This window comes from Coniophora puteana, assembly GCF_000271625.1.
Source record: "Coniophora puteana RWD-64-598 SS2 unplaced genomic scaffold CONPUscaffold_5, whole genome shotgun sequence".
Taxonomy (NCBI): Eukaryota; Fungi; Basidiomycota; class Agaricomycetes; order Boletales; family Coniophoraceae; genus Coniophora; species Coniophora puteana.
Window position 1 is genome coordinate 358,595 of NW_006913057.1, and position 24,996 is coordinate 383,590.

At 51.3% G+C, this 24,996-nt stretch overlaps 10 protein-coding genes and 1 non-coding gene across 11 annotated transcripts; 6 read left to right on the top strand and 5 right to left on the bottom strand.

The window, feature by feature from the left end:
• The first annotated feature begins 1,474 nt into the window (after positions 1-1,474).
• Positions 1,475-3,211, top strand: CONPUDRAFT_122260 (glutamine synthetase guanido kinase). The gene is made up of 5 exons (XM_007769456.1): positions 1,475-1,897; positions 1,950-2,178; positions 2,233-2,368; positions 2,419-2,981; positions 3,035-3,211. Exons 1-5 carry the CDS (start codon positions 1,485-1,487, stop codon positions 3,101-3,103), a joined length of 1,410 nt encoding a protein of 469 aa, XP_007767646.1. The 5' UTR covers positions 1,475-1,484; the 3' UTR covers positions 3,104-3,211.
• Positions 3,212-3,629: 418 nt separating this feature from the next.
• Positions 3,630-4,970, bottom strand: CONPUDRAFT_72161 (uncharacterized protein; the record flags this gene model as incomplete). Its single annotated transcript, XM_007769273.1, has 4 exons — positions 3,630-3,932; positions 3,986-4,074; positions 4,136-4,195; positions 4,778-4,970. 4 exons carry the CDS (start codon positions 4,968-4,970, stop codon positions 3,630-3,632), a joined length of 645 nt encoding a protein of 214 aa, XP_007767463.1.
• Positions 4,971-5,234: 264 nt separating this feature from the next.
• CONPUDRAFT_152668 (uncharacterized protein) lies at positions 5,235-6,521 on the bottom strand (the record flags this gene model as incomplete). The annotated part of the gene is made up of 5 exons (XM_007769457.1): positions 5,235-5,495; positions 5,557-5,885; positions 5,936-6,014; positions 6,071-6,351; positions 6,419-6,521. 5 exons carry the CDS (start codon positions 6,519-6,521, stop codon positions 5,235-5,237), a joined length of 1,053 nt encoding a protein of 350 aa, XP_007767647.1.
• Positions 6,522-8,403: 1,882 nt separating this feature from the next.
• On the bottom strand, positions 8,404-8,474 carry CONPUDRAFT_t55. Its single transcript has one exon. It is a non-coding gene; the product is annotated as a tRNA-Gly (tRNA).
• Positions 8,475-9,590: 1,116 nt separating this feature from the next.
• On the top strand, positions 9,591-10,289 carry CONPUDRAFT_152669 (uncharacterized protein; the record flags this gene model as incomplete). The annotated part of the gene is made up of 3 exons (XM_007769458.1): positions 9,591-9,938; positions 9,997-10,110; positions 10,161-10,289. 3 exons carry the CDS (start codon positions 9,591-9,593, stop codon positions 10,287-10,289), a joined length of 591 nt encoding a protein of 196 aa, XP_007767648.1.
• Positions 10,290-10,719: 430 nt separating this feature from the next.
• CONPUDRAFT_102491 (DNA replication factor C, large subunit) lies at positions 10,720-14,921 on the top strand. Its single transcript, XM_007769459.1, has 19 exons — positions 10,720-10,878; positions 10,931-10,976; positions 11,032-11,047; positions 11,111-11,134; positions 11,189-11,225; positions 11,278-11,795; positions 11,857-12,297; positions 12,362-12,481; positions 12,587-12,827; positions 12,889-13,014; positions 13,070-13,155; positions 13,206-13,253; positions 13,308-13,445; positions 13,510-13,666; positions 13,725-13,861; positions 13,914-14,033; positions 14,095-14,257; positions 14,320-14,580; positions 14,649-14,921. The coding sequence occupies exons 1-19, from the start codon at positions 10,774-10,776 to the stop codon at positions 14,862-14,864; spliced, it is 3,000 nt and encodes a 999-aa protein (XP_007767649.1). The 5' UTR covers positions 10,720-10,773; the 3' UTR covers positions 14,865-14,921.
• A 186-nt stretch (positions 14,922-15,107) lies between these two features.
• Positions 15,108-16,916, top strand: CONPUDRAFT_164544 (uncharacterized protein; the record flags this gene model as incomplete). Its single annotated transcript, XM_007769460.1, has 3 exons — positions 15,108-15,350; positions 15,406-15,444; positions 15,501-16,916. 3 exons carry the CDS (start codon positions 15,108-15,110, stop codon positions 16,914-16,916), a joined length of 1,698 nt encoding a protein of 565 aa, XP_007767650.1.
• Positions 16,917-17,041: 125 nt separating this feature from the next.
• CONPUDRAFT_143463 (uncharacterized protein) lies at positions 17,042-18,998 on the bottom strand (the record flags this gene model as incomplete). The annotated part of the gene is made up of 3 exons (XM_007769461.1): positions 17,042-18,491; positions 18,554-18,592; positions 18,645-18,998. The coding sequence occupies 3 exons, from the start codon at positions 18,996-18,998 to the stop codon at positions 17,055-17,057; spliced, it is 1,830 nt and encodes a 609-aa protein (XP_007767651.1). The 3' UTR covers positions 17,042-17,054.
• A 112-nt stretch (positions 18,999-19,110) lies between these two features.
• On the top strand, positions 19,111-21,094 carry CONPUDRAFT_164546 (uncharacterized protein; the record flags this gene model as incomplete). Its single annotated transcript, XM_007769462.1, has 3 exons — positions 19,111-19,326; positions 19,395-19,421; positions 19,493-21,094. 3 exons carry the CDS (start codon positions 19,111-19,113, stop codon positions 21,092-21,094), a joined length of 1,845 nt encoding a protein of 614 aa, XP_007767652.1.
• Positions 21,095-22,306: 1,212 nt separating this feature from the next.
• CONPUDRAFT_164547 (uncharacterized protein) lies at positions 22,307-23,708 on the top strand (the record flags this gene model as incomplete). Its single annotated transcript, XM_007769463.1, has 1 exon — positions 22,307-23,708. Exon 1 carries the CDS (start codon positions 22,368-22,370, stop codon positions 23,706-23,708), a length of 1,341 nt encoding a protein of 446 aa, XP_007767653.1. The 5' UTR covers positions 22,307-22,367.
• A 384-nt stretch (positions 23,709-24,092) lies between these two features.
• On the bottom strand, positions 24,093-24,665 carry CONPUDRAFT_152675 (uncharacterized protein; the record flags this gene model as incomplete). Its single annotated transcript, XM_007769464.1, has 1 exon — positions 24,093-24,665. One exon carries the CDS (start codon positions 24,663-24,665, stop codon positions 24,093-24,095), a length of 573 nt encoding a protein of 190 aa, XP_007767654.1.
• Between the last annotated feature and the right edge of the window lie 331 nt (positions 24,666-24,996).

A 24,996-nucleotide genomic window follows, 5' to 3' on the forward strand; every position in this document is an offset into this window, starting at 1 on the left:
TTGCAAACATGCTCGCATCAGACTTGGGTCCGGGATACCTCTAGGCATATGATCGTTTTGGACTGGTCGCGGCCCGTGCTTGTTTGATTCGAAGCTTTATGTATTGTGCAGGTACGGCTAGACTTGTCACCATCTGCCGCCGTAGGTCAGCCTTGGTACCGCACCTCCAAAAACACAAAGTGGTACTCGAGACTCATAAAAACTGTGTTTGATGTAGGTCAAACACATTAATCTGCCCATAGGGATTGAATAAGCTAACGGATGGCTGCAGATGGACCATCAGCATGGATATATGCAAGTCAGTGTCAACGACAAAGATGAAGAAGAGAATAGTGATTTACCACACCATCGTGAGGTGTACAAGTCCAGGTGTACTATTGCAATCGCTTGGGTCGTAGTTGGCGTTCTATGGTTGAATGTGGTCCTTCTTTCCTTCTCTCTTCACGCTCAACGCAGAGTTGACACTCTGGGATGGCACAAGGGCACGGACATACTCCCTCGTCTCACCATGTAGTCTTACCTACTTTAGTTCTACTCAAGTACCCAGTGCATCACAGTCAAGATGTTTGCGTCTGCACTGTTTTTGGTGCGCGACTCCGTTAATGAAGAGTGTTTGAATCCGATGGGCTACCAATTATGGCCCCTTGTTCTCCAGGTGTGACTTCAGCTATCTTATCTCCGAATCACCGTTCACAAAGGAGAAATTTTCAGCTTACCATCCAAAAGTCTCGGTTTGGGGACCTTCCAGCACCTACAGAGCGTGTACGTATAAGTCCCACACGTCCTAGGCGTTGGCTCAAACGATCTGTACCTGGGACCTGACTTCCTCATGTACATCAGAATCAGAAAAGTAGGCGGGGAGGTTGAACACCCAGACTTCAGCTTGAATCGATGTTTCAAGCTCTGATCTGGATAGAAATGACGTCCAAAGGAGGCGCGTGCCAAGTGATTGTCGCTGCAGGTCTATTGTTAGATTTGAAGACTCCCGAGATAAGCTACTACGGGTTGTATTACTTACTCAGTGTGCGCCAACACGCGGACACGCGCAAGGAAGATTTGATCGCCGTTTGCTTCCATTATTTATATCCTGCCCTCAGCCACAAAGATGGTGAAAGTGACCCGCATGACGAGATGCAAGAGATTATTTAAGACTGCACTGCCACATGCACGTACCTGACATTGTGTCAAAATTCGGCTACGCTTCGTTGGAGACGTATTTCCAGTAGATCAAATCCAGCCGCGTTCTGAACCTTCTCAGCTTCGTTCACAATCAGCATGTGCTACAAATTTCCCAGGGCGTGTGTTTCTTCGAGACAGAATCATATCTCCCGGAACACTACCCTACCCTATAGGTTCTCATACCTCAGAGTCGCGTATATCAGGCACTCCTAACACAGGAAACGCTGAAGTCTTAAATGTTGATTCTTTCAGTCATCCGCAACACCATCCCCTCCTACCTTCGTTCCAAATCTTCAACTCCCCCAATGAGTATTGTCTACACACCCCAAAGCGTCTCCCCGGGTACCCTCACCCTCGAACAGCTCGACGGCCTAGCCATCGAGTATGTCCGCATCCAGTGGACTGATATTGCCAATACGACCCGCTGCCGCGTGGTCGCCATCGCTCACTTCAAGAAACTCCTCAAGACGGAGCGCCCCGGTGTGACGATGGTTAGCGGGACGCCCCTTGCCATAGTCAACTTCCTCCCCCCTGGCCACTACCCTGTCGGCGAACAGTTGCTCGCAATGGACCTCAGCACACTGCGCCCGTTACCATTCGCTCCAGGCCAGGCTGTCGTTCACGGTTTTTTCCAGGAACGAGTACCAGTCAAGGTTGACGGTAGTCTCAGCATCGAGGTGCCGTACTGCCCACGGACCGTGCTGAGCAACATCACTAAGTACGTCCGCATTTGGAAATCGTTCGTACACGGCTGATTGGGCGCGGCACAGGAAAGCCGAGGAGAAGCTTGGAGTTGAGTTTCTCGTCGGGTTCGAGTCTGAATTCACCCTCCTCGAGTCTACCAAGCCCGTTAAAGCAGTGAGCGACGGCGCCTGGTCGTATGCGAGCTCCTTCAACGCTGGTACAGCTGGACAGAAGGTCTTAGACGAAATTGCGAAGCAGATCCGCGCATCTGGCATCGAGCTCCTAATTTACCATTCCGAAGGTGGCCCTGGTCAGGTACGTCCGCAACAAGGTCGACTTATGCTCACATTTATCACCTCCAATTCGCAGTACGAAGTTGTCACAGGACCTTTGCCTCCGCTCGAGGCTGCCGATGCCCTCATCCAAACGCGTCAGATCATCTACAATGCCGCAAGCAAGCACGAGCTGCGTGCAACCTTCGCCCCACGTGTTTACTCCGATAACTGTGAGCCGTAGCGTTCTTGCACCGTCATTAGGACGCTTACGTTGCTCCAGGTGGTACTGCATGCCACGCTCACCTCTCCGTGCATAAACCCGGCGCCACTCAGCCGATTTCGTCTACCTCACCTCACCTCAACGCACTCGAGTCTTCTTTCCTCGCCGGATTACTGAACCATCTTCCGGCTGTGACTGCGTTTACCCTCCCCCAGCCTGCGTCGTACTCGCGCGTCGTTGATGGCATCTGGAGCGGGGGCACCTGGGTGTCATGGGGCATCGATAACAAGGAAGTTCCCGTCCGGCTGTGTAACTACGCGTTCCCCGCATCGCGCAACTTTGAGGTCAAGTGTATCGATGGCCTTGCAAATCCGTATTTGGCGCTCTCCGCCGTCCTCGGGGCGGGTCTGACGGGAGTAAACAAAGGAGCGGACCTCCACGTGCGTGACTGCTCGGTGGATAGGGCACCGGGGCAGCTCAACGAAAAGGAACGGGCCGAGCTGGGCATCGTCGACCGCATGGCACTGAGCTGGGAAGATGCGATTGCTAAGCTCGAAGCAGATGACGAGCTCATCGATGCCATCGGCCGCAAGTCGGTCGACGCGTATCTTGCTGTCAACAAGGTATTTCCTTTTTCGCTGTAAGCTCCCTTCTGAGCTAACGTGCATCGCTGCAGTTTTTGTCTTCTTTCATGGTAGCTGGATCTGAGGAGGATGTTACCACCCGCCTTGTTGAAAGCTACTAACATGCATATCCAACTTTTAACTTATCGATGTACTAAGTAGCGGTATTTCCAAACTTTCGTTTTTGTATCATATCGGAATAGAACCAAATCAAATAGCCTTTATTGCAGCCATCCACAACCGTCAGAAGTAAATCAATCTCAATATATGTTTTTTTTTTCAACATCGGGATGTGTTTTCTACTTCAACTTTTGTATGCTCTTAGCTGTATGATATTCACTATGTTGCTTTTGCGATTCCATTAGTTGGAAGTTGCACCAAAGCTCACCGCCATAATTTTTGCCTAAGACCGCGTTGCTGGAACTCAAATATCAAGTTCACGATAACATCTTAAGGCCTTAGGAAGGATATACCAACCATTAATATCGAAGTCACTAACCGCTTGTTCATCCAGTCTAACATCTGATTAATATATTGGCAACGTAGCATTACAGGGACAAGCGCGCCTTCACTATCAGAAATGGATATAACTTGGGGTAGCGTGCCTAAGACGAGTATGAATTTGTTTGACTCTCCTTCGGTAGGCCGTCATGAACAGGAAACGAATGCTTTGGATATGCCGCCCGGACCATCCGGGACGTGCACCAAAGTTTGTGGCCCGTAGTGTTCTCCACCTTCGAAGCTCAAATAGCTCTTATTTCCGATCAACCTTCCGATCTTTTTGGAGACCATTTCACTTGTCCACATTGCGTGGCTCTCCGCCATCTCGTTGTGTACTTCTGACGGAGCTTTCCGCTTCTCTGTGTAGGTATTACATATCAAAATGACGCCCGTACAGAACCCGCCTTTTGGACGTGTGCATATGATCCGGCAGAGCGCAGAAGCATTGTCCTGAAATTCGGTTCGTGCTTGGTTAGTCAAAGAGGATGATGTGTCTCCCGTACCCTGGCCAGTAGTGATCCCCGCAGGAACCCTTTCAGCAATACCGGTAAATGCCGTGGATGATAAGCGAGCTCGTTTCTGACCGCTCTTTCTAAAAATATAAGCACCGCGCAGTCAGAGCACAATGAGTTTCTCAACAACAATTCGCGTACCTTGTTGGGAACTAAATGAGCCACAACCACGGTTCCCCGGAATCCAATGGGAGCCGTGTACTAGTCACCCTGATTGAGTGGCTGCCGATCTGAATATGGGTCGGATCTGAGAGATAGTGTCAGAAACCGCAGAATTACACAGAAGGGCGGGCACTCTGCTTATGCATGAGTTGTTCATTTGGGGCATTATTCATATTTTGAAGTCTTCCATAGTTATTGATACGACTTCACGGGCGGCAATATCCTTTATGAAGCACGGGTACCTGAAGATGGTCCTAGCCGTGGTGTCTACCGCATAGTTCCATGGAAGGGGAATCGGTGGTCAAACAAACCTAGTAGTGGTTCAGCGTATGGACACATCTTATCTATGTTCCAGTACCCCAAAGATCACTGGGGGTTTACGTCTCTTTTTGGTCTGCGCGAAGACGCGGTCACAATCACTAATGTCTTCAAGTTTTGTAGGAACTCCCAACCGTTGAGTATAGATACGGAATGTTCCTGGAAGTTCGCTATCATACATAGTTTGATAATCCGTACTCCATCAAACAACTAAAGGAATTTGAAGCAGGGGATGTGATCGGAACTTAGACTATCACAGCTGCTCTCTTAGGAATGGCGGAGGAGTCCGTTTGCAGAAGTTACCATGCTCCTCGGCGCCTTGTGCGGCTATGTGCTTTGCTACAATGTTATCATCTACCACAACAGCCTTGTAGCTATCCATAACCGAGCGCGCGGAGGATAATAAAACGTCACTACCATCATTGGCGGGATTGGTTCGGAGAAATGAGACGAGCTGGAGAGAAAGAAAAATGTGCAAAATCAGCACTTGCTTCATGCTTATTATGAGGAACACAATATATTGGATGTTCCTATTTATACTTGTACCGGAATCGTTTAATGTAGCGACACGCATATATGAAACTCTTATACATAGATCTGGTATATTCGTACACATATATCTAGCTCCAAGCCATAAACCATAACTTAAAACAAAATAGAAAATAGGAAGAACAACTACAAGAGAACGAATAAATAATTCAGAACAATAGTACCAATTTCTATATGACGGTTAGACACTGCTCTTTATTGGCCGATAACTTCAAACCTGGACGTCACTAGCAATGACGGTCTGCTGAGAAATATTGACGGATAGAGTGCCATTGTTATGCTTGACCGAATCTCTATCTCCTGTGTTACTACTCATCTCAGTTTTGGACCGATTGATGGAGGAACCGCGAGCGACTAGCTGCATATCTGTGCCAAGAGTAGTCGACCCAGAAGATCCAAATGTCTTCAATGTTTCATTCGTCCACGCCTGCCCCTTTAGGACGCGGTATATGATCATCAAGGGGGCGATTGACTGGAATATTCATTCAATAAGTCAGCAAAGCACTTATATCCTACAGTGTCAGGACACTAACCTGCGTCTGCCCGAGCAGTTCCATAACGAGGTTTTGCAGGTTGCTATTGAGTCCGAATCCAATCACAAAAATTAACCCGTTGATCGTGTACAACGCCGCACTTTCAATCAACATTGCGCTGACAGAAACGTAAGGCGTGTAAACGCGAGAATTCAGCAGGCGCTTTATCTTCCAGCGCATGCACATGAGCCTTCCAGTGATCGCCAATGTCAATACAGCGTTGTAGGCAATGGAGAGAGACCAATAGATGATGGCAAGGTGAGATGCGAAACCCGCATAGAAGTTGTTTGTCGGGTCAGCGATCAGTGCCATCAACAAACACCCGAGTACTATCGGTGCATTCAGCACTCTGGGTAAAATAACGTGGTATCGGACTTACCTATAGATACTAGGAATGTCAACACAGGGAGTGCGGTAATGTAGATGTTACGCCGGTAAATAATGTAGAATCTGTAAAGCTGTTGCATAGAGGTTAACAGTCTCGCGTCGTAAACTATAAGTCAGGCATACGTACCAAAAGACCGTCTTGAAACCATAAGTTGATAATGTATACACAGTTGCCTACGAGATTCATCAAGTATCCACTCTCTTCGGAGTTAAAGGCTACAGGCCCTCCTGGAAAGTTGATGTCGTCGACAAACATCATCTCGCACCACTTTGTATTGATGGCGTTTCCCAAAGTCGCCATCGTAAAAAGGAGGCAAATGTAGACGAGATGGAACCAGTCTGTGCGACTCTTGCGATGCCGAGACACGAGTATATTGAAGCACTGGAAAAACAGCGTCACGTTAATGCCTGTGGATTTTCAATTGTGTGGAGTTGTTAGCGATTTGAGTAGTTGTAGCAGTTTGAAGACGCCTACCATAACCGACACTAGATATCATCATACCATCTATCAGTGCCCGCTGACCCCATAGCTCAGAGCTGGTGGCATTGACTGGTGCCCAAGACGCGTTCAATGACATAGGGAAAAGAGGTGTGTGGGGATATGGGAGCTGGGCTGACATGTAGAAAACGTCGGGGACTTTATAAGAAATGATTGACCAAACAACGAGAGCACTGCATTTCAGACATTCAGGCTTCAAGTTTGGTTGGAGCCTCAATGCTGGCTGTCATCACCGACGATGATAAGACTCAGGGCAAACGCAGTGCTGACCTTAGTTCTCCATGGGTGGCGCAAGCCCAGCTAAATTAAGACTCATCCTATATCGAAAGCCAGCGATTGAACTCATCAGTTTGTAATGGATCTCTGATGATCTGTGTACAAACATCGATGAAACAACCTTACAGGTACTCATATTTTCTCAGAACGGTTTATTTATAACTCATAATTCCCTACGCAAATTGAAGAAGATTGCTACACCAGGTGAGCGCGACCTCACCGACATCAATGATAAGTTACCAGCGGCATGTGGGCACTTGTGATGGCCGCGCATGCATTTGAAACACTGTAACAGCACGGGTGCCGCCGGCTGACTCTTATCACTTCTGGAATATCTGCGAAAGCTACCAGGCAAACTCCCCCGGATCAGGTCATAGCCATATGGAAGATGTAGTTCCTTGAATCAAGTGCTGTTTATGCAAGGTAATAATCTCAGCGACACGACCATGTGCAGAGTGGCTGTCATTAGTGCAGTGCGATGATCCCGAGATAGTGCCTTAGCGTCTGGAAAATGCTCGCCGTGCACTGGCGGTGAAGCTTTGATGTACGAGTGTGGGATAGCCGACATCAACTTGTAGATGCTCACTCACCGTGAGTCGTCTTCTTTGAGCTTCTACTTACAAACGATTCATGTCACGGCTCACAGCCCGGATAGGAGATTGCTGTGAGTGTTCTTACTGTACGAGCCCTGGGACGTAAGTGCTCGTGTTTCACATTGGCTTTGCAGTGGAACGTCTAAGTATTGTAATGAGAAAACGCGACGAAACTCATATAGTTCTACTCTCGACAGTGGCCAGACATGTACAATGATGCAAATGCACGCCCCACGCTCCCGGAGTAAGGGTCATGGGGTTGCATACATCACATTATTAGCTGAGATTTGCAGTAGTCAGTATGAGTTACAGACGCAAAAATATTGAAACCATGAATCAAGCATATCTCATCGCCCGTAGGAGATGCAACAGTTCTAGAGACAAAGATGAGCACATGATGATGAAAACGGACGCATCACTTCTCTGGACATAGATAAGGACCTACGGCCGGTCATTTGCATGCACTGTCAGTGCCTTGCTAGCACCTATGGCTTCGCAAGTCTTTGAACCCGATCACGGATGAACGTTATAATGTGTCACTAACGGCCTCTTCTCCACCTTTTAGCTTCCGAACCGATGTAACTACAGGAATGATATGTGGTCAATTGTTTCCGAACCCGAATTTTACATGCCCACTTCGATCGTAATCTGACGAAACATTAAGTAGGGTTGAGAGATTCTTCTCACTACCTCGTTGGTTATCCCATGTTTACTAGCTCTCGGCTGCTAGCGCGCGCGTAGATGATGGTGAAACACATGCGTTTTGTTCTCGTCGTGGTTCTGCACTAAGAAGAAATACTGATGATACGCCGTTAAAATAGATGACACTTCTGGGATTTTTCGGATGCCCGAGTACGAGTACAGAGCGGGCTGACTTGGTCAACAGTGTCAGCACACAAAGTAAGGGTGGTGAAAGACTGGGGCACTCGGGCAGTGTTTTTGGTAGCGTGTGCACTTCATGTGGCACTTAAAGTGGATAACTAACAAGAACGTTAACAATGGTGTCGATTGTCTTGCATAAGTAAGACACAAATACCTTGACATTTGAAGGCATACTGGTAGCCGATATTGAAACAACAAAAAATATCCTTTTGCATTAAGGGGGAATCGAACCCCCGGCGGGTCGATGGCAACGACCCAGGTTACCACTACCCCATTAATGCTTGTTAAAAGCGCTCGGTATTGTTTTTATATCGCGCTGGCAGCATTTCGGAGTTTGAATGACCCTCGCGCTTTGCACGCGCGCTTTTGCTTAACTCCAACTATCACATCCACGCTCGAGTTCAGGCCCTTTCGTTTCGCGACGCATGCAGTCACGACGCTGTTTACTTGGATATGAACTAGCACACATCTAAAGCGTGAGGCACTCTACGCAGGTAAATGCCAAGACTAGAGGGCCAGCCTAGACAAAAAGACAAAAAGCGGGTAAGCGAAGCTTACATCAGTTGTGGGCGTCCATTGGGCCACCCTTTTTTCGTTCGACCCTGACCTTCCGCCCGACGCCTCATGCTCTTTTTGTCTAGCGCTTAGACCTTGACGTCTAAGAAGCTCTGGACTCGGGCTTCCATCTCCTCGGGGCTTCGGATGGTTGTCTGGTCCGAATCTTGGGGTTTTTCTGTTCTGGGAGCTCGACCCTGATCGAACATCGCAGGCTGTATTTGGACACTTTTCATCGTCGAACGCCTCATTGCTCCAAGGGTCGTTCGGAAGCGGTTCCTGGAGGCGCTGCTAAATGCTTTCGCGAGTAATTTGCCTGTATTTGTGCGTATGGGACGCTATGGACGCCAGGTGAGAAGTCCCGCGGCCGGGATTTTCGGTATTTGCCCTGCGGGCCTGGTCGACTCTTGCCTCGATGGACACTGGGGCTCAATGCAAGTGTTGCTTATGCTGTATAAGCGCTTGGCGAACTTCTCCTTTTTGGCTGGAGCTGTCTTCTGTTGTCCGTGTAGGAGGTACTGGCGGTCTAGCCGCCACAAAGCTCACCGTCTAGCGCGTCGCCGCCACGAAGGACACCAATCGCTGGATCTATGCAAACGGTAAGCGAAGGGCGTTAGGGAGAGGCGTCTTTGACCTCGCCCTGGGCTTTCTCGCTTGGGTTAATTATGCGTATTACCGTGTCTATCGACGCCCACAAACCCTCTCGTATAAAAAATGGTGCGTATGTTCGAGAAATCTTCAGCATCCCAGGTTTTCTCCTCCCCTCGTCTACTCTACTTTCCTCCTTCCTGACGCACCTCCCTCATCTCTGTCTCACCACAACCCTCTTCGAACATATCAATATGTCCATCTACATGAACTCGATCCACCCGTCTCTCGTTGGTGCCCGCACTACGCGCTGCTCGATCTCCGAAGGAACAGGCTACTACGCTCGCGCTGCAAATGTCCCGACGTGTCCGCCCTTTACTGCTTACTCTCATGCTGGGCTCGAGCCCGTTTCGAATATGGTCGGCGGCGCTTCCCATTCTAGTGCTAGGCCTATCACGTTCGACTCGCGTGGTGCGCCGGCCTGTGGACTCGGCGTCCCGATTTTGACGCTTATCAAGGACGGTGGGTCTACGCTCGAGGCTGCGACTGACTCTCTTGGGCTGTACGTTGGGAATGCGAAGGATATCAAGCTCGTTCTGAAGGTAAACTCGCCGGCATATTTTTGCGATACTTTCTTGACTAATAGCCCTTTCGTTACAGTGGATTGATATTCCTTGTGAACACACGGTCGTGATTGAACACGCTCCTGGCCAAATGGTCTCCCGCGCTCAGCTGGCTGTCTTCGTCGCGCACATGGTTTCTTCATATGTACAGGTACGTACACGTTTAGCGGTATGGTATATTATGTGCTAAAAACTCTATAGACTGTAACTCAAGCTGGCGGCTCTAACCGCCTCGCTCATCTCCTTCGCAATGATTCACTTTTACTCTCTGGTCTCTGGAACGTCGCTGGCGACGTTTGGACGGCCGAGGTGCTCATGAAGACAGCCTAAGAAAAGCACTGGATGTCGACGCTTCTCATCAACCCAACGTCAATAATTTACCGCTTTGAACATCGCTATCGAGTTGCTTTCAAGAACCTCATCACGCTTTAGACCTTAGACCATAGACACACTTGCATCCGCATTGTCATCCGCATTTCTCAAGCATTACCTATGTCATATACTTTTGCCATCTAATAAAACATGATTCCCTATAAACTCGCTTCCCACTGCAACAACCGACGTTTGAATGAACTTACCCTAGATAGTTCGAGGATTCCCTCAATGACTGAACGTGACGAAAACAGGGGTTAATGCCAACAATAGTAACGAACGCGTGACATCACACGTCGCGCTCCGTAACAATCCGTGACGCGCGCGTGCCTCCGCCGCGATTCCGCCCCACGAGCTCAGAGTCATCGTTGTCGTCAGCCACCACATAGCTCACACCACATCATCTCGTATCGACACCATATCATCCGGCGAGCGCAGAACGATGCCACCGAAAAATGCGAGCCCAAAGAAGAAACCTCAAGGTGCGGACCTCCGCTCGTTCTTTGGTGGTGCAGGGGCTGCGAAGCCGAGCGCTGTCACCGCAAAGGTACGCGACGTTCTCCTTTCCTGCCAGTCGTAAGGTGTTGACGATACCATAGGCGACGTTGAAGACTGGGAAGGATAAAGCTGAGCCTATAGAAATCAGTGCGTGTATGTATGCTTTGCGGCGTGGCGTGCGGGCTAACGGATATGGGTTAAGGCGAGGATGAGGGCAAGTAAGTGGTATTCGATACTTCGAATTGTCGTATGACCTAACATGACTTTTTCTCACTACGTAGGCCTTCCAATACTCAGGCAACTCCGTGAGTTCACAAGTACACCACTTGCCCCTGGTCATCTCATCCTTCTTGCTCCAGTGCATCCGTAAAGAGCAAGCCACCCGTAAAGTCCCAGGTGAGTCGCTACAAACACGTTCGAGATATGCCGTTATGACGCGTTTTTGTAGCCGACACCCAAGTCCAAGTCCGAGCGCGTCATGGTAGATAGTGACGACGAACCCTCCTCCTCACGCAAACCTCGGAACCAACCTCCACCCACGCTCAAGCGCAAGAAAGCTGTCGTTATATCAAGCGACGAAGACGAAGACAGCGATGAGCCCCAGCGGCCTTCCCCTCCGCCCAAGAAGAAAGCGGCTGTCGCGCCGTCCAGACCCGCAGCCAAGCCGCGAGCCTCGACTGCCTCGAACGGTAGGGCTAAGAAGAGGAAGGACGACGACTTTGTAGTTTCGGATGATGTTGAGGACGATGATGATTTTGAGGAGGGCGAGTCGGAGGATGCGCCGAAGAAGAAGATCGCGCCGAAGGGCAAGGCTAAGGCCACGCCCAAGGAGACTGCCAACAAAGCGAAGCCCAGTAACGACACACCAAAGGCAAAAACTCCCATTTCGACGCCGAAGAAGAAAGCGGATACGAACGGCGCGTCGAGCTCGGTAGCACCCGCACCCGCTCCTGCGAAGCAGTTCAAGTGAGCATTCCCTCCTCTTTTTTATCACGACATTCTGTTGACTCTTTGCTCCTCCTCCCAGCTGGGCCCAAGCCAAAGCCGCGAAGCTCGCCGGCCCTTCCGCTCCAGGGAGCAAACAAGTCCCCGATCCGCAGTGCGACGAACCCCTCCTGGGCCTCACCTTTGTCTTTACCGGCGAGCTCTCCTCTTTCTCCCGCGACGAGGCACAGGACCTCGCCAAGCGACACGGCGGGCGCGTCACCGGCCAGCCGTCGTCGAAGACGTCTTTCGTTGTACTGGGGGACAACGCGGGACCGAGCAAGGTCGCGGCGATCACGAAGAACAATCTCAAGACGCTGAATGAGGATGAGTTTCTAGAGCTGATTGGGACGAGGGTGCCGGACGACGATGAGTTGGACGAGAAGACGAAGAAGAAGCGGGAGAAGGATAAGGAGGCGATTCGCGCGGCCGCGAAGGAGATAGAGAAGCGGGAGAGGCATGCGGCGAAGGATACGAAGGGAAGGTGCGCTCGCCTTATCTTTTCTGGTGTCAGGGTATGGCTAATAACTCACTCGGATGGTACCTAGTGCGAAGGCAATAGATATGTCGTCAGCCCTGTGGACAACGAAGTACGCCCCGCAGAACCTCAAAGAGATATGCGGCAACAAAGGCCAAGTCGAGAAGCTGCAGCAATGGCTCAAAGACTGGTATGTCCCCTCCTCCCGTCTTCTCTCCTAAGTTCCCTCCTTCCCTTCGTCCACCAAGCCGTACCTTCCCGTGTTCGTCTTCATGCTCACCGTCCTCATTTTCAGGAAATCCTCCTATAAATCTGGCTTCAAAAAGCCCGGTAAAAACGGGATGAACATCTTCCGCGCCGTGCTCATCACAGGGCCACCAGGAATCGGCAAGACGACGAGTGCGCACATGTGCGCGCGCCTCGAGGGTTTCACGCCGATCGAGATGAACGCGAGCGACGTGCGGAGCAAGCGCATGGTCGAGAGCGGGTTGAATATCAATAATACGTCGTTGGATGGGTGGATGGGCGGACCTGAGGTGCGTCAACTATTTGTGTCCTCGCGGGTATGGGAATGGTTGCTGAGAAAGTGGGCTATAGGCGACGAACGCGTCAGGCGTGGCGATCACGGACCGGTCGTGCCTGATTATGGACGAGGTGGACGGGATGTCTGCGGGCGATCGGGGTGGTGTGGGCGCGCTCAACGCGCTGATTAAGAAGTCGCGAGTGCGTTGCTCTTGTTCTCTTCTCTACTTGATGCGTGGCCTGACATTGCACGCAGATACCGATTATCTGCATTGCGAATGATCGAGGGGCGCAGAAGCTAAAACCGCTCATTGCGACGACGTTTAATTTGCCCTTCCGGAAGTGGGCTGTTTAGTGGGTTACCCTGTGACGAAAGCTGACATGACATGTAGGCCAGACGCTACTGCCATTCGGTCGCGAATGATGAGCATTGCGTACAAGTATGTGTCTCATGTATGTGTCCTCTGGATGAGACTAATCGTGTGTTTCGTCAGAGAGAAGATGCAGATTCCACCTAACGTGGTCGATGCGCTCGTCCAAGGTTCCCAATCCGACATCCGACAAGTGCTGAACATGCTGAGCACCTGGCGACTCTCGAATACGGCGATGACGTTTGACGAAGGGAAGAACCTGTGCGTCTTCTCTCCTGATTCTCTTATTTTGCCTTCGTATTCAGTCGGATATAACGTTCTGCAGCGCGAAGATTAACGAGAAGTACTCGATCCTGACGCCGTTCGACGTCACGTTCAAGATGCTGGGGCCGTACATGTTCTCGAATACTGCGCGCGAGACTTTGGGTGACAAGATGGAGTTGTATTTCCATGACCATTCGTTCGTGCCGCTGTTTATTCAGGTGCGAGCATTGTCTCTGGTCGTGCAAATTTGGAGTGGTCTGCTCACGGGCGGTATAGGAGAACTATCTGAAGACCGACCCCGTGCGGGTGCGGAATCTCGCGGGTCCCGAGAAGGCGCTGAAGCAGCTGCAATTGATGGATAAAGCTGCGGCGTCGATAAGTGATGGGGATTTGGTGGATAGCTTGATACATGGGTAAGGGTCAGATTTTTCCCTTGGTCTGCGAGGTAATTGACATCTTTCATAGACCTGAACAACACTGGTCGCTCATGCCTCTACATGCCGTGTGTTCGACAGTGCGTCCGGCTTACCACGTCTACGGGCCTGGCGGCGGGTACGGCTCGAAAAATCCCATTACGTTCCCGCAGTGCGTATCCGCCGTCTCCATTGGGTTTCCACATCTTGCTGATTGAATATTTTGATGGCAGATATCTCGGCCAGAACTCGAAGATGGGCAAGCTGAGCCGCCAGTTGACGGACGTTCAAGTACGCATGCGGCTCAAGGTCTCTGGAGACAAGTCCGAGATACGGCAGAGCTACATCCCCGCGCTCTTCCCGCACATCGTCAAGCCACTTATAGACGACGGCTCGGTACGTCTTCCTGTTTTTATTTTTCTCTATAAAATGTGGCTGACGTTTTTTCGCGGCCACAGAGCGCAGTGGACGAGGTCATCGAGCGCATGGACGAGTATTTCGTCTCGCGCGAAGACTGGGACACGATCGTCGAGCTCGGCGTCGGCGAGCAAAAGGACGAGCTCGTGCTCAAGAAGATCCCGCTCGCAACGAAGACGGCGCTCACGCGCAAGTACAACTCCAGCGAACACCCGATTCCGTTCCACAAGGCGACGGACCTGGGCAAGGTGCCGAAGAGGCTGCCTGGCGGGCCGGCTCCGGATCTGGAGGAGGCGTTTGATGTGCGTTCTTTTGTTCTTTCGTTTCTTTTCGTTTGGGTTTGTGGGTCTGATTATGAATTGGTGAACAGGCCGACGACGAGGTGCCTCCGGATTCGGATGACGAGAAGAAGAGCAAGGATGAGGATGATATAAGCGGGGATAAGCTCATTCAGCAGGCTGGTGCGAAAGGCAAGGGTAAAGCCAAGGCCAAGGCCCCAGCGAAGGTGACGAGCGAGGACAAGCCCAAGGGTAAGGCTTCGACAAAGCCGAAGGCAGGAGCAAAGTCCAAGAACTTCTATAACTAAAGTAGAGTACACTCTTTGGTGCTTAATAGCGCCCCCATATTCACGTCCTCCGTTGAGAACGAGCTTGACGCCATGAAAGGCTTTAGTCTCTGAAGAGTGTCACGGACGCGTTATGTCACAATCCACAGTCACCAATTCATCACGTCGCGTCGCCCCATCACCCAAAATACTCGTCTCTCTGGCTAAGGCTATATCTACGGCCTTCCTTGCCGCATCGCACGCTCCGAACAACGACACGCAGGGATGCACCACGCACTACAGATAGTCGAGATTGTGAGGGCCATATGCTGGGATGTCAAGCACTCCGGCATGCAGGGGGAGCCCACGCTCGTTTCTTTGGCCCAGACATGTCGCACGTTCCAGGATCCTGCATTGGACACTCTTTGGGAGCACCTCTATACCATCGATACTCTTATCCGTGCCCTTCCTAAGGATGCATGGATATATAAGAAGGATGACGATGACGATGAATATGAGGATGAGAACGTAAGCGGACCCAGTGTCTAAACCAGTCAAAAAGGGCTAAGGATTTGACTTGCAGCCTGATCTCTCGGAAAACGGGTCGCCAGACTCGATCACCGTACGTTCTTACATACTTTCTGACTTGCCCAGATCTAACGTTTCTTTGGTTTGAAGATCCTAAATCGCCCCTTAACACCTGCTGACTGGGCCATCATCCGCAAATATGCGCCTCGCGTGCGCACGCTCTGGCAAGCTCGTCCACTCAGTTCCGAGACGTTTTGGGCCCTCAGTGTAGTCCCGAATGGCATGATGCCTCTCCTCCCCAACCTCAAGGATCTGCGCTGGCTGGACAAGAACCTTAACGACTTCCCTTCCATGCGCCTGCTGCTCCCATCGTCCCTCGTGACCATGGACTGCAGCCTCAAGGGCGACCCCCACCGCGTCTGCGCGCAGATCGCCGCGCTTTCACGTATGTGCCCCCGGATGAAAGACATGGAAATGTCGTCATATAATCGTATACCCCAGGCGATGGAGACGTTCTCGCGCGCGCTGTGCAGTTGGACGAACATCACGCGCTTGCGTTGCGAGGAGATCACCGACGACGCGTGGATCCATATCGCGAGCTTTCCGAGACTCACAGAGCTGTCTGTTTCAGCTTCTCCAGCTACGTCGTTCCGCAGGCTGCGGGATCGAATGCCGGAAAACCCGTTCTCGAGTGTCACGTCGCTGGACTTCTGCTCAGTCAAGCTGGATCAGGCCACCGAGTTTATCAGCGAGACGGCTATCTCACCCACGGATCTGGGGATTCATTGTCTGCACAGCAAGTCCGCGACGCTCGCGGAGGCTCTCATCAACGCCATCGTCGAAACCTGCGGTATTTCTCTGAAGAAGCTGACTGTTGGATATACCGACAAGGAGACTTTCATTTCGCCTCCGCCTCTCGACTCTATCCGACAACGCGGCAATTTTCTCACCCTCGCTAGCCTCAAGCCACTATTCAGATTCAAAAACTTGCACACACTCAAAATAGATGTGGTCTGCAAGATGGACCTCGGCGACAACGACATCATCGAGCTCGCCAAGGCGTTCCCGCACCTCCAGGACCTCTCCCTAAACTCCAGATTCGGCTGGCAACAGCGCTCAAAAGTGACATTCTTCGGTTTCTTCTCGCTCCTCTCCCACTGCCCCGAGCTGGAAGAGATCGGCATCGTCTTCGACGCCGAAGACTTGAGCGCCGTCGATCCCGAGCTCGATACCCCACCCGAGCGACGCGCGCCGATACCGGCCCAGCGCGACTTTACTTACGAGCTCACCGTGGGGGACTCGAGGATCGGAGACCCCGAGAAGGTCGCGGCAGTTTTGCTTGCCGTTTTTCCGTGCCTTGAAGATATACACTCATGGATGTTGTGCGACGCACTGCCGATGGACGAGGAGCGTGCGCGGGAGGGTATGCCGCATTACCTGGGGTGGCAGAAGGTGCAGGAACTTATCCAAAGATCGCGTTCTGAGATGGAAGATGAGGAATCGGGCTCAGATGAAGATGGGGATGATGACAGCGACGACGACGACGAGACTGTAATGGGCGACTAAATTGCAAGATGTATTAGTTGTCAAATGTGACGATTGCGCGTTACGTGTTGTGCATTTTAGTGTATATGGCGACATATCAAGATTTAGCATGGCTCGCATATTTAGTTATTAAGTAGAACAGTGGTATCGCACTAACGCCTAATCGATTGACATGTCATCCTGCTCATTCTCCTCGTCTGAATCATCATTGTCGTCCGATGCCTCACCCCGGTGAGCCAGATGAGGCTTACGGAGCCTCCGGAGGCCCCGCTGAACCTCAGCCCACCGTGGCTTGAACATATTGCGCATGAGAATACGGTCCATCTCGTCCCACTTCGCCCATTTTGTGCTCCATGCCTTTATCTTCTTCAGCTTCGGCATGACTGCGTACAGCCGCTGAGCCACGGTCGCCGGGTCTTCGATGAGCGAGTCGCCAACGACGAGAAACGTAATCGCGGTGTTGGCCTTCGGCTCGGGGAAGTTTTGGAGGTGCTCGGGTAGGTCAGCGCTTGGGCGTGTCGAATTGATAGCTAATGCGTCGAGCTCAATGCCAAGAGAGCGGAGGCGTGGGCAGAGGTGGATAACGGTGTACAGCCCGTAGAACGTGACTTTGGAGAAGGTGCGCCAGCCGTATTCGGCATTGAGGCTGAGGTCTCTGAGGAAAGGGAGCGCGAGCGCGAGCTCGATGAGGCCTTGATCGTTGAGCTCAAGGCAGCAGATCATGTTAACATGAAGAATCTCGAGATGGGTGAACTTGAACAGAGGGCGGAAGCTGTCGATCGCGAGGAGGTGGTTGCGAACTACGAACTTCGACTCAAAAGCTGGTACGCCGTCATAGTCCGAATCGATCATGAAAAACGTCTTCAGTGGCCTAGTTCCGTGCTTTGCGAGGGCTTTAATGACATCCTCGACTCGGCCTGCGCAAAAGAATGTATCGCTGACGTGCAGTTCGATGTCAGTTAGGGAGAGCTCCATGTGACTAATGAAGTCGACGAGGCCATCTAGATCGTTGAGTTCAGCCACCAGAGAAGTGAGAGCTTCGAATGGTTTATCGATGATCCGTGAGCGAAGGTTATAGAAGGATGTGTGTGGTCTCATCGTGAAGGACATAGTCCTAAGATTGGGCAGACTTCCGAGGTAAACAATACCGTCATCCATGAGTTCTCCAGTGTGAACAGTCTCGAGGGTCTTCCAGTGATGAAGCGACCGAGAAAGCATTTCAGCCCCTTCATCAGCCTCTTCGTATCCATATATATGCGCATATTTGACGTCGGGACATAGATCCCCAAGCGAGGAGAGTACTGGCTCTATACGCTCTACACCTCTGCCATAAATCCGGTGGAAGCTAATGCTGAGGTCTTCGAGCGTAGGGGTAAGGAAGAGGGGCAAGTAGCTGATATCTTCTTTTGACACGTCGCTCCAGTGGATGCCCTTCAAGCGAGGTAGAAGGGGAAACATGTCGTGTGGCCCTAGACTCAGTTCCAGGAGTGCTGCCGAGCAGAGCTTCATAAAAGGCTGTTCGGACAGCTTCCGAACTCGATAGGTGTATTTACGAAGGATTTCCCAGTCAGCGACCGTAAAATGCCGGGATGGAGTCTAGATACAATTGGAGTCAGCCCAGAAGGGACACACTTTTTAGACCTGATTATCCTACGTACAGCCATAACTTTGGGTGTTCGCTTTGGTGCATAATCCGGCTGGCGCAGCTAGGTCAGCCAGGTAGCCAATGTCAAAGGACCCAGATCGTACCACACCGGCATCGACAAAGTGCCAAGCATCCTCCGGAAGACATCTGAGAAATGGATCTAGCGTGATGATACACTCCCAGAGCGCGTCGAGCGCTGGCTCCTTGAATGCGCAACACGTCCGAGCGAGCGCGGCTAGCGTCGGGTTGCCTTGAAGGCCACCGTTGAACTGAGTACATCCTTTGTTGAAATCGGAGAATATAAGCTGGAGGAGTTCGGTGACCTGCAGTGCTCGATGCATCGCAATGGCAGCGAGGACGTGGCCGTGGGCGACGATGAGACCAGGAGTCAAAAATTGCGGGAGCGATTGGGGAGCGATCATTTGGAGATTGACGCGCGCGACGCGGATCCGTGACATGCGAATGACATGTCACACAAACACTATTACGTCACGCGCCGAGGCTTCCGCTCCTCGCTTTGCTCCTCTCCACCCACCTGCCGGTCCTCAACAAATTATATCTTCTTCAACGATGCACCGTGCTCTACTTGTTCCCGAGATATATAGGATCATTCTGAGGTTCGTCGACGAAGGCCTCGATGCCGAACAAACTCTTGCCGCACTTGCACGGACATGTCACGCGCTTCAAGATCCTGCTTTAGATATTCTCTGGGAGGAGATCACGAGTCTGGATGCTCTGTTCTACTGCCTTACTGGCGGTGAAACAACGGCATCTGTACCACATAACGTGCGTTCTGTTCTATTCTCCTCTCTGGTAGCATAATGGCAGATAACGGTTACTATGGGTGCGCTCAGACCCTGGAGAAGCCCGGCGAGAAGACTGTGAGTACTTCACATATTTCCTTCGATAGCACACTGGTCTTAAGTTACTCCAACCCTTAACCATCGTCAAGAAGGAGGCTCCTTGGGCACTCACTGCTGATGGGTGGGCCATCGTCCACAAATATGCACCTCGAGTGCGACGTCTGTCGCAGTCTCCGGTTTCGCCATCCTCGCCCACCCTTGAAGAGATCAACCAACTTCCCGATTATATGCGGCCTTTATTCCCTAATCTCAAGTACTTGAACTGGTCTTACATGGAACCTCGCGACTTCTCGTATTTTCCAACCCTCTTCCCTTCGTCTCTCGAAGTTCTAAGATACAAGCTTAAGGCCATGAGCATGCAGACGTCCCTGCAGATCGCCATGATTCCACAGTCATTTCCCCGAATCAGAGATCTCTCGATATCCTCATACGCTTCCATACCAGAAACGATGGGCACATTTACTAGGGCGCTTTGTAGCTGGGCTCACCTTGAGCGCTTGACATGTGACGAAATTACGGATGACGCCTGGGCTCACCTTGCAGACTTGCGAGCGCTCAAACACCTATCCCTCACAGTCCAGCCAACAACTTCGTTTCGCAGTGTTCGACAGCAGGCACAAGGTCAACCGTTTCGGAACTTGACATGGATCACCTTTCTCCTCGTCGATCTAGATCAAGTCACCGAATTCGTCAAGGAGATGCGCGTCGCCCCTGCGCACTTCGAAATTGGCTGTCACCACAACATATGCTCATCACGAGCTGAAGAGCTCATTCACGCCATCTCTGAATATGGTACCTCTTCCATGGATTGCATCATCATCGACCACCACACCGAAAAAGAGAACTTCACCTCACCGCCATCTCTCGACTACTATGCGAAGCGGGGCAATCTCCTCACTATGGCCCAAATTCGCCCGCTTTTCAAGTTCTCGCAGCTGACGAAGCTCCACGTTGACGTCGTCTGCAAGATGAATATTGGAGATCAAGATGTCATCGACATCGCACATGCATTTCCTCGTTTGAAGGAGCTGTCGTTGAACTCGATGTACGGCTGTCAAGGCGGTTCGACCGTCACATTCTACGGTCTCTTCTGGCTCCTGTATCTCTGTCCTCACATTCACGAGCTCGGTGTATGCCTCAATGCCCAGGATATCAGTACCGTTGACCCGTCTTCGGGTATCCCGATGGAGAAATGCCCACCGACGCCTCCTCCTCATCTAACCCTGACATGGCTATTTGTTGGCGACTCTAAAATTAGCCACCCATCAAAAGTCGCGGACGTGCTATACGCCATCTTTCCTCAGCTCAAGACTATTTGCTCCTGGACTTCACACCCGGCCTTGCCGGAGGTGACTCCCGAGCAAACCAGTGAGGCCAAAGAGTTCAAGCGACGGTGGCAGAAGGTTGACAGGCTGCTCCGAAAGCGAATTAGAGATCGTCGGCGCTTCGAGGAACGCTGGGAAAAGGTTGAGCAGGAGATGAGTTCCCGTTTCACGGAGAATGGTTTCGCGTGGAAGGGACTTCCGGGCGGACATGTGGACGATTGCCCGAGCTCAGACGCCGACTTCGGAACAGAAGATGGTGTAAGCTGGAGTAGCGAAGATTCAAACAGCGACTCAACAGACTTAGATGACTCAGATGATTCTGATGAGGATACGGCCAGCATGGGAAGTGGGGACAATGACGGATAGACCTGATTTGTGTAGCAGTGGTTCGAGACAACTAGGTTTCTCTATGTGTGATCGCTGCTTTCCCCGATGCAAGTGGAGTGCTAATGTAAGTACCCACACGCTGTTTACACAACCTGAAGAACTCTCCTTTCTGGGCTCAAATGACCGAAACACAGTTGAGATACTGTATGTCGGAAACGTACTTGAAGTAGATGTTGTCTTTCTTTTCCTTTCAAACTTGATTGTTGCTGGGCGCTAAGCAGGTGCACCCGTGAGAGACGGCCTCTGGTGGCTCACGCGCACAGACGGGAATTCAATTACCGTTTTCTATGCGTTATGTGACAACATGTTATGCTTGCCGTTCGGTGACGCCCTGTTGCCCTTCTCCTTTCCCTCGTCGTTTCCTTTGACATCCCCTCAGGCTCCCTTTCCATCGCCTTAAGGATCACCTAACGCCGGTAGCGGACCAAGCATGCACCTTTCCCTCTGCATCCAAGAAGTTCTAAGGAACATCTTTCACCTCGGACAGGATGAATACTACGGTTTGTCCGCTGGCAGGGAGTTTAAAGCCACGCTCGCTGGTCTCGCGCGCACCTGTCGGACGTTTCACGATCCCGCTTTGGATGTTCTTTGGGAATCGATAGATCTCGAAAATCTCATATGTAGTCTTCCCAAAGATAGCTGGGAGTATGCCATCAGGGCCCCGGAGGTAAGCATTCCTATTTGAACTCGGGGGCGGAAGCTTATAGCTCATAGCCCTCCCGGCAGCCCATTCCTGTGAGTTTCAGTACTTCGCTGGAGAAGTGGTTTCTTGATTGCGCTCAAAAAGGCGTTGATCCGTCCTCTTTTATCTCGAGACTGGGATATCATACGCAAGTATGCCCATCGCGTTCATGACATTACAATTTCTTCTCTGGGTCTACACACAGATATCCTGGCAAGTCTAAGCCTGGCGCCCAAAGATCTGGTGCCATTGTTCCCTAATTTAAAGGGAGCGCATTGTGTTTCCATAGGCTTTCATGACACCCCCTACCTGCGGATACTACTTCCCGCCTCGCTCAAGAATATGACCTTTTCCATTCAAAACAGCTCCGACCTGGACCCGCAACGTATCCCTAGTCAGCTTTCGTCGCTTCCCCTTATGTTCCCCCTTGTCGAACATGCAAACATGACTCTGTACTTCTCTTTCCCACAAGCAACACATGCGCTCTCGCAAGCGCTTCGTGGCTGGCGCCAACTTACTTTCTTGTGCTGCAAAGAGTTGACAGGTGATGCATGGATCCATCTCGCAAGCATGCCTAGCTTGACGACCATCATCCTTGACTACTCGTACGCGGGTGTTAGCTACGATGTAGATAACTCAACAGCATGGCCAAGAAACCCATTTCCAAGCATCAAGTACGTCCACATTGAAAACATTGACATGGGCGAAGCTGCAAGTCTCTTGTCAAAAATGACCTCCGGATCTCTGGTCAACGTCAGTGTGCGTTCCCCTTATAATACTTGCTCGCTCCGAGCATCGGAAGTCATTAGTGCCATTGCTCTTGCGGAGCACGGCACGCACAACCTTGAAAACCTACGCATCGGTCACACAGACGAAGACGAGTACTCGCCCACCGACTCGTATGTGAAGCAGGGTGACCTGCTTACCATTGCAGATCTGCGGCCTCTGTACAAATTTTCCAGCCTTAACCACCTTTTCATCGACGTCGTCTGCAAAATGATACTCCACAACCAGGACCTCATCGAGCTGGCTGAAGCTTTACCATGTCTCAGGTCCCTCTCTCTCAATTGCTCATTTGGTTGGCAGACAAGGCCGGAGATCACATTCTATGGCATATTCTGGCTCCTGCACCTCTGCCCTGAACTCGGAAACTTTGGCATCGTTTTTGACGCCGAAGACCTAAGTTCGTTGGATGTAGGTCCCGACGCATCGACGCAGTATCGCCTTCCGCCACCTTCCCCTCCTCGTGACCACTCGCCCTTGATGCTCTTTGTCGGAGATTCTACAATTGCTGATCCGTACAAGGTCGCTGACGTGCTTTCCGGTATCTTCCATGGACTAGAGGGAGTCTCTACCTCGTCCCGGCATAATACGCTGCCGGACGACGTACAATGGATCAAAAATAGGCGATGGCACTCGAGGCGATGGCAGAAAGTGGAAAGTTTACTCAAGATGCGTAACTATCAAAAGTTCAAGAACTTCAAAAGCCGCGCTCAAAGGGCCAAGAAGGATACAAAATCGAGGTACAGTTTGGAAGAAGGAGCATACAAGCACTTGGCTGCCTATGATGATACATCGGACGGGTCTTCGACTTCTGATGAGGATGATCTTGAAGATGATCCGGACCCCTGGAGCGAGGACGAGGACGGATCGGACTTTGTCACGGACGATTCTAGCTCCGAGTCTGATGGAGACTTGGGGAGCTACGATAGCTCGGCGGACAACGGTTCGGGCAGCGATGGTCAGATCCACGTGTATATGAAAGGTAAAGGCTCGGACGACGAAGATTCGGATTGCGAAGATTCGGATTATGAAGAATCAGACGACGAAGACTCAGACGACGAAGACTCAGACGACGAAGACTCGGGCGACGAAGACACAGGCGACCAGATCACGAGCGAGGAGACTTGATAACACGGGAGGTAGCGACGAAGAGATTGACGAAACTGACTAATGCGAAAGTTGGAAGTAGACCGTACATGTGAATAGCTAGACGCCGCTGCTCATATAGTATGCCAGGTTCCTGTAAATGAAATGACAGACTTCAACCTCCTTCATCGATATCAATCGCATTGTTCATCAGCTATTACCGATTTCTTCATCATCCTCTAATTCCTCGCTGCCTGAGTTCCACGACTCATCCGACTCGTCTTCGTACGAGCTTGTACCATCCACCTGAGACTCTGACTCCTCGTCTGAACCCTCCCACTCCTGAACTCGCTCCCGACAGCGCTTCTTCATCTCCTTTCTCACTTTCCATCACCGCGTCTCGAAACGCTCGCGATCTTTCCTGTGCTACTTCATGTATTCCTCTACCCTCTTCCAGCGCCACCTGTGCAAATCGGCCTCCTCAGCTCGGTCCCTATCGAACGGCAGATCTGGACTCTCTTTCCAACAGGCGATAGAACTCAGGCGAGGAAAGACGTCCTTTAGGAGTGTAGCGACTTTCCGAGGATACCTGATTCGCGAGTCGCCCACGAAGAGCACTGACGTGTCGTGTGGTGGAGGTATCGGAGCGCGTTTCTCGGGTGGGACGTCAGAGGTAGGGTTTACAGCGCTAAGGTCTTCGGCGTCGAAGGCGAGGCCAAATTCGTAAAGGCGAGGGCAAAGTGCCAGAAGCCAAAAGAGACCGTAAAACGTGACGCTCGAACGTGTTTGGCAGCCGTATAGTCCGTTCAGCATGAGGTCTTCTAGGCAGGGGAGTGCGCGACCGAGGTCGATGACGAGTTTGTCAGTCAAGGTCATGGTACAGACGACCTCGAAATGAAGTTGGGTGAGCTGGGAAAACTTGAAGAGGGGCCGAAGATTATCGCCATTAAAGATACTACACCGCTTCGCGAAGGAGGACGATGGTGGTGGTGAAGACATTTCACTTTTGTCAGTGCTTCCAATCATCAGCGACTTCAACGCAGGGCTGGCATGCTTGGCGATGGCACTGACGAGGTCCTCTGCTCGTGATGAGCATGTGTTGAATAGACAGCTAACATCGACGGAAGTAGGAGAGGTACCCATTTCCGTTAGAAAATGAGTAGCTTGATCTATGTCGACTAGGATAAAGGAGAGGCTCTCAATGCGTCGAAACGGCTGCCCATCAATACGTAACCTTATATCGTGAAAAGAGGTCGTGTGTAGGACAACGAAAGACAATGATTTGAGACAGGGTAGATCCGCGAGGTAGACCAGACCGTCGTCGGTGAGT

Coding starts and splice junctions, on each gene's coding strand:
- CONPUDRAFT_122260 (XM_007769456.1), top strand. CDS start 1,485: ATGAGTATTGTCTACACACCCCAAAGCGTCTCCCCGGGTACCCTCACC. Junction 2,179..2,232: donor CCGAAGGTGGCCCTGGTCAG/GTACGTCCGCAA, acceptor TCCAATTCGCAG/TACGAAGTTGTCACAGGACC. Junction 2,369..2,418: donor ACGTGTTTACTCCGATAACT/GTGAGCCGTAGC, acceptor ACGTTGCTCCAG/GTGGTACTGCATGCCACGCT.
- CONPUDRAFT_102491 (XM_007769459.1), top strand. CDS start 10,774: ATGCCACCGAAAAATGCGAGCCCAAAGAAGAAACCTCAAGGTGCGGAC. Junction 11,226..11,277: donor AGCCACCCGTAAAGTCCCAG/GTGAGTCGCTAC, acceptor GCGTTTTTGTAG/CCGACACCCAAGTCCAAGTC. Junction 12,482..12,586: donor CAGCAATGGCTCAAAGACTG/GTATGTCCCCTC, acceptor CCTCATTTTCAG/GAAATCCTCCTATAAATCTG.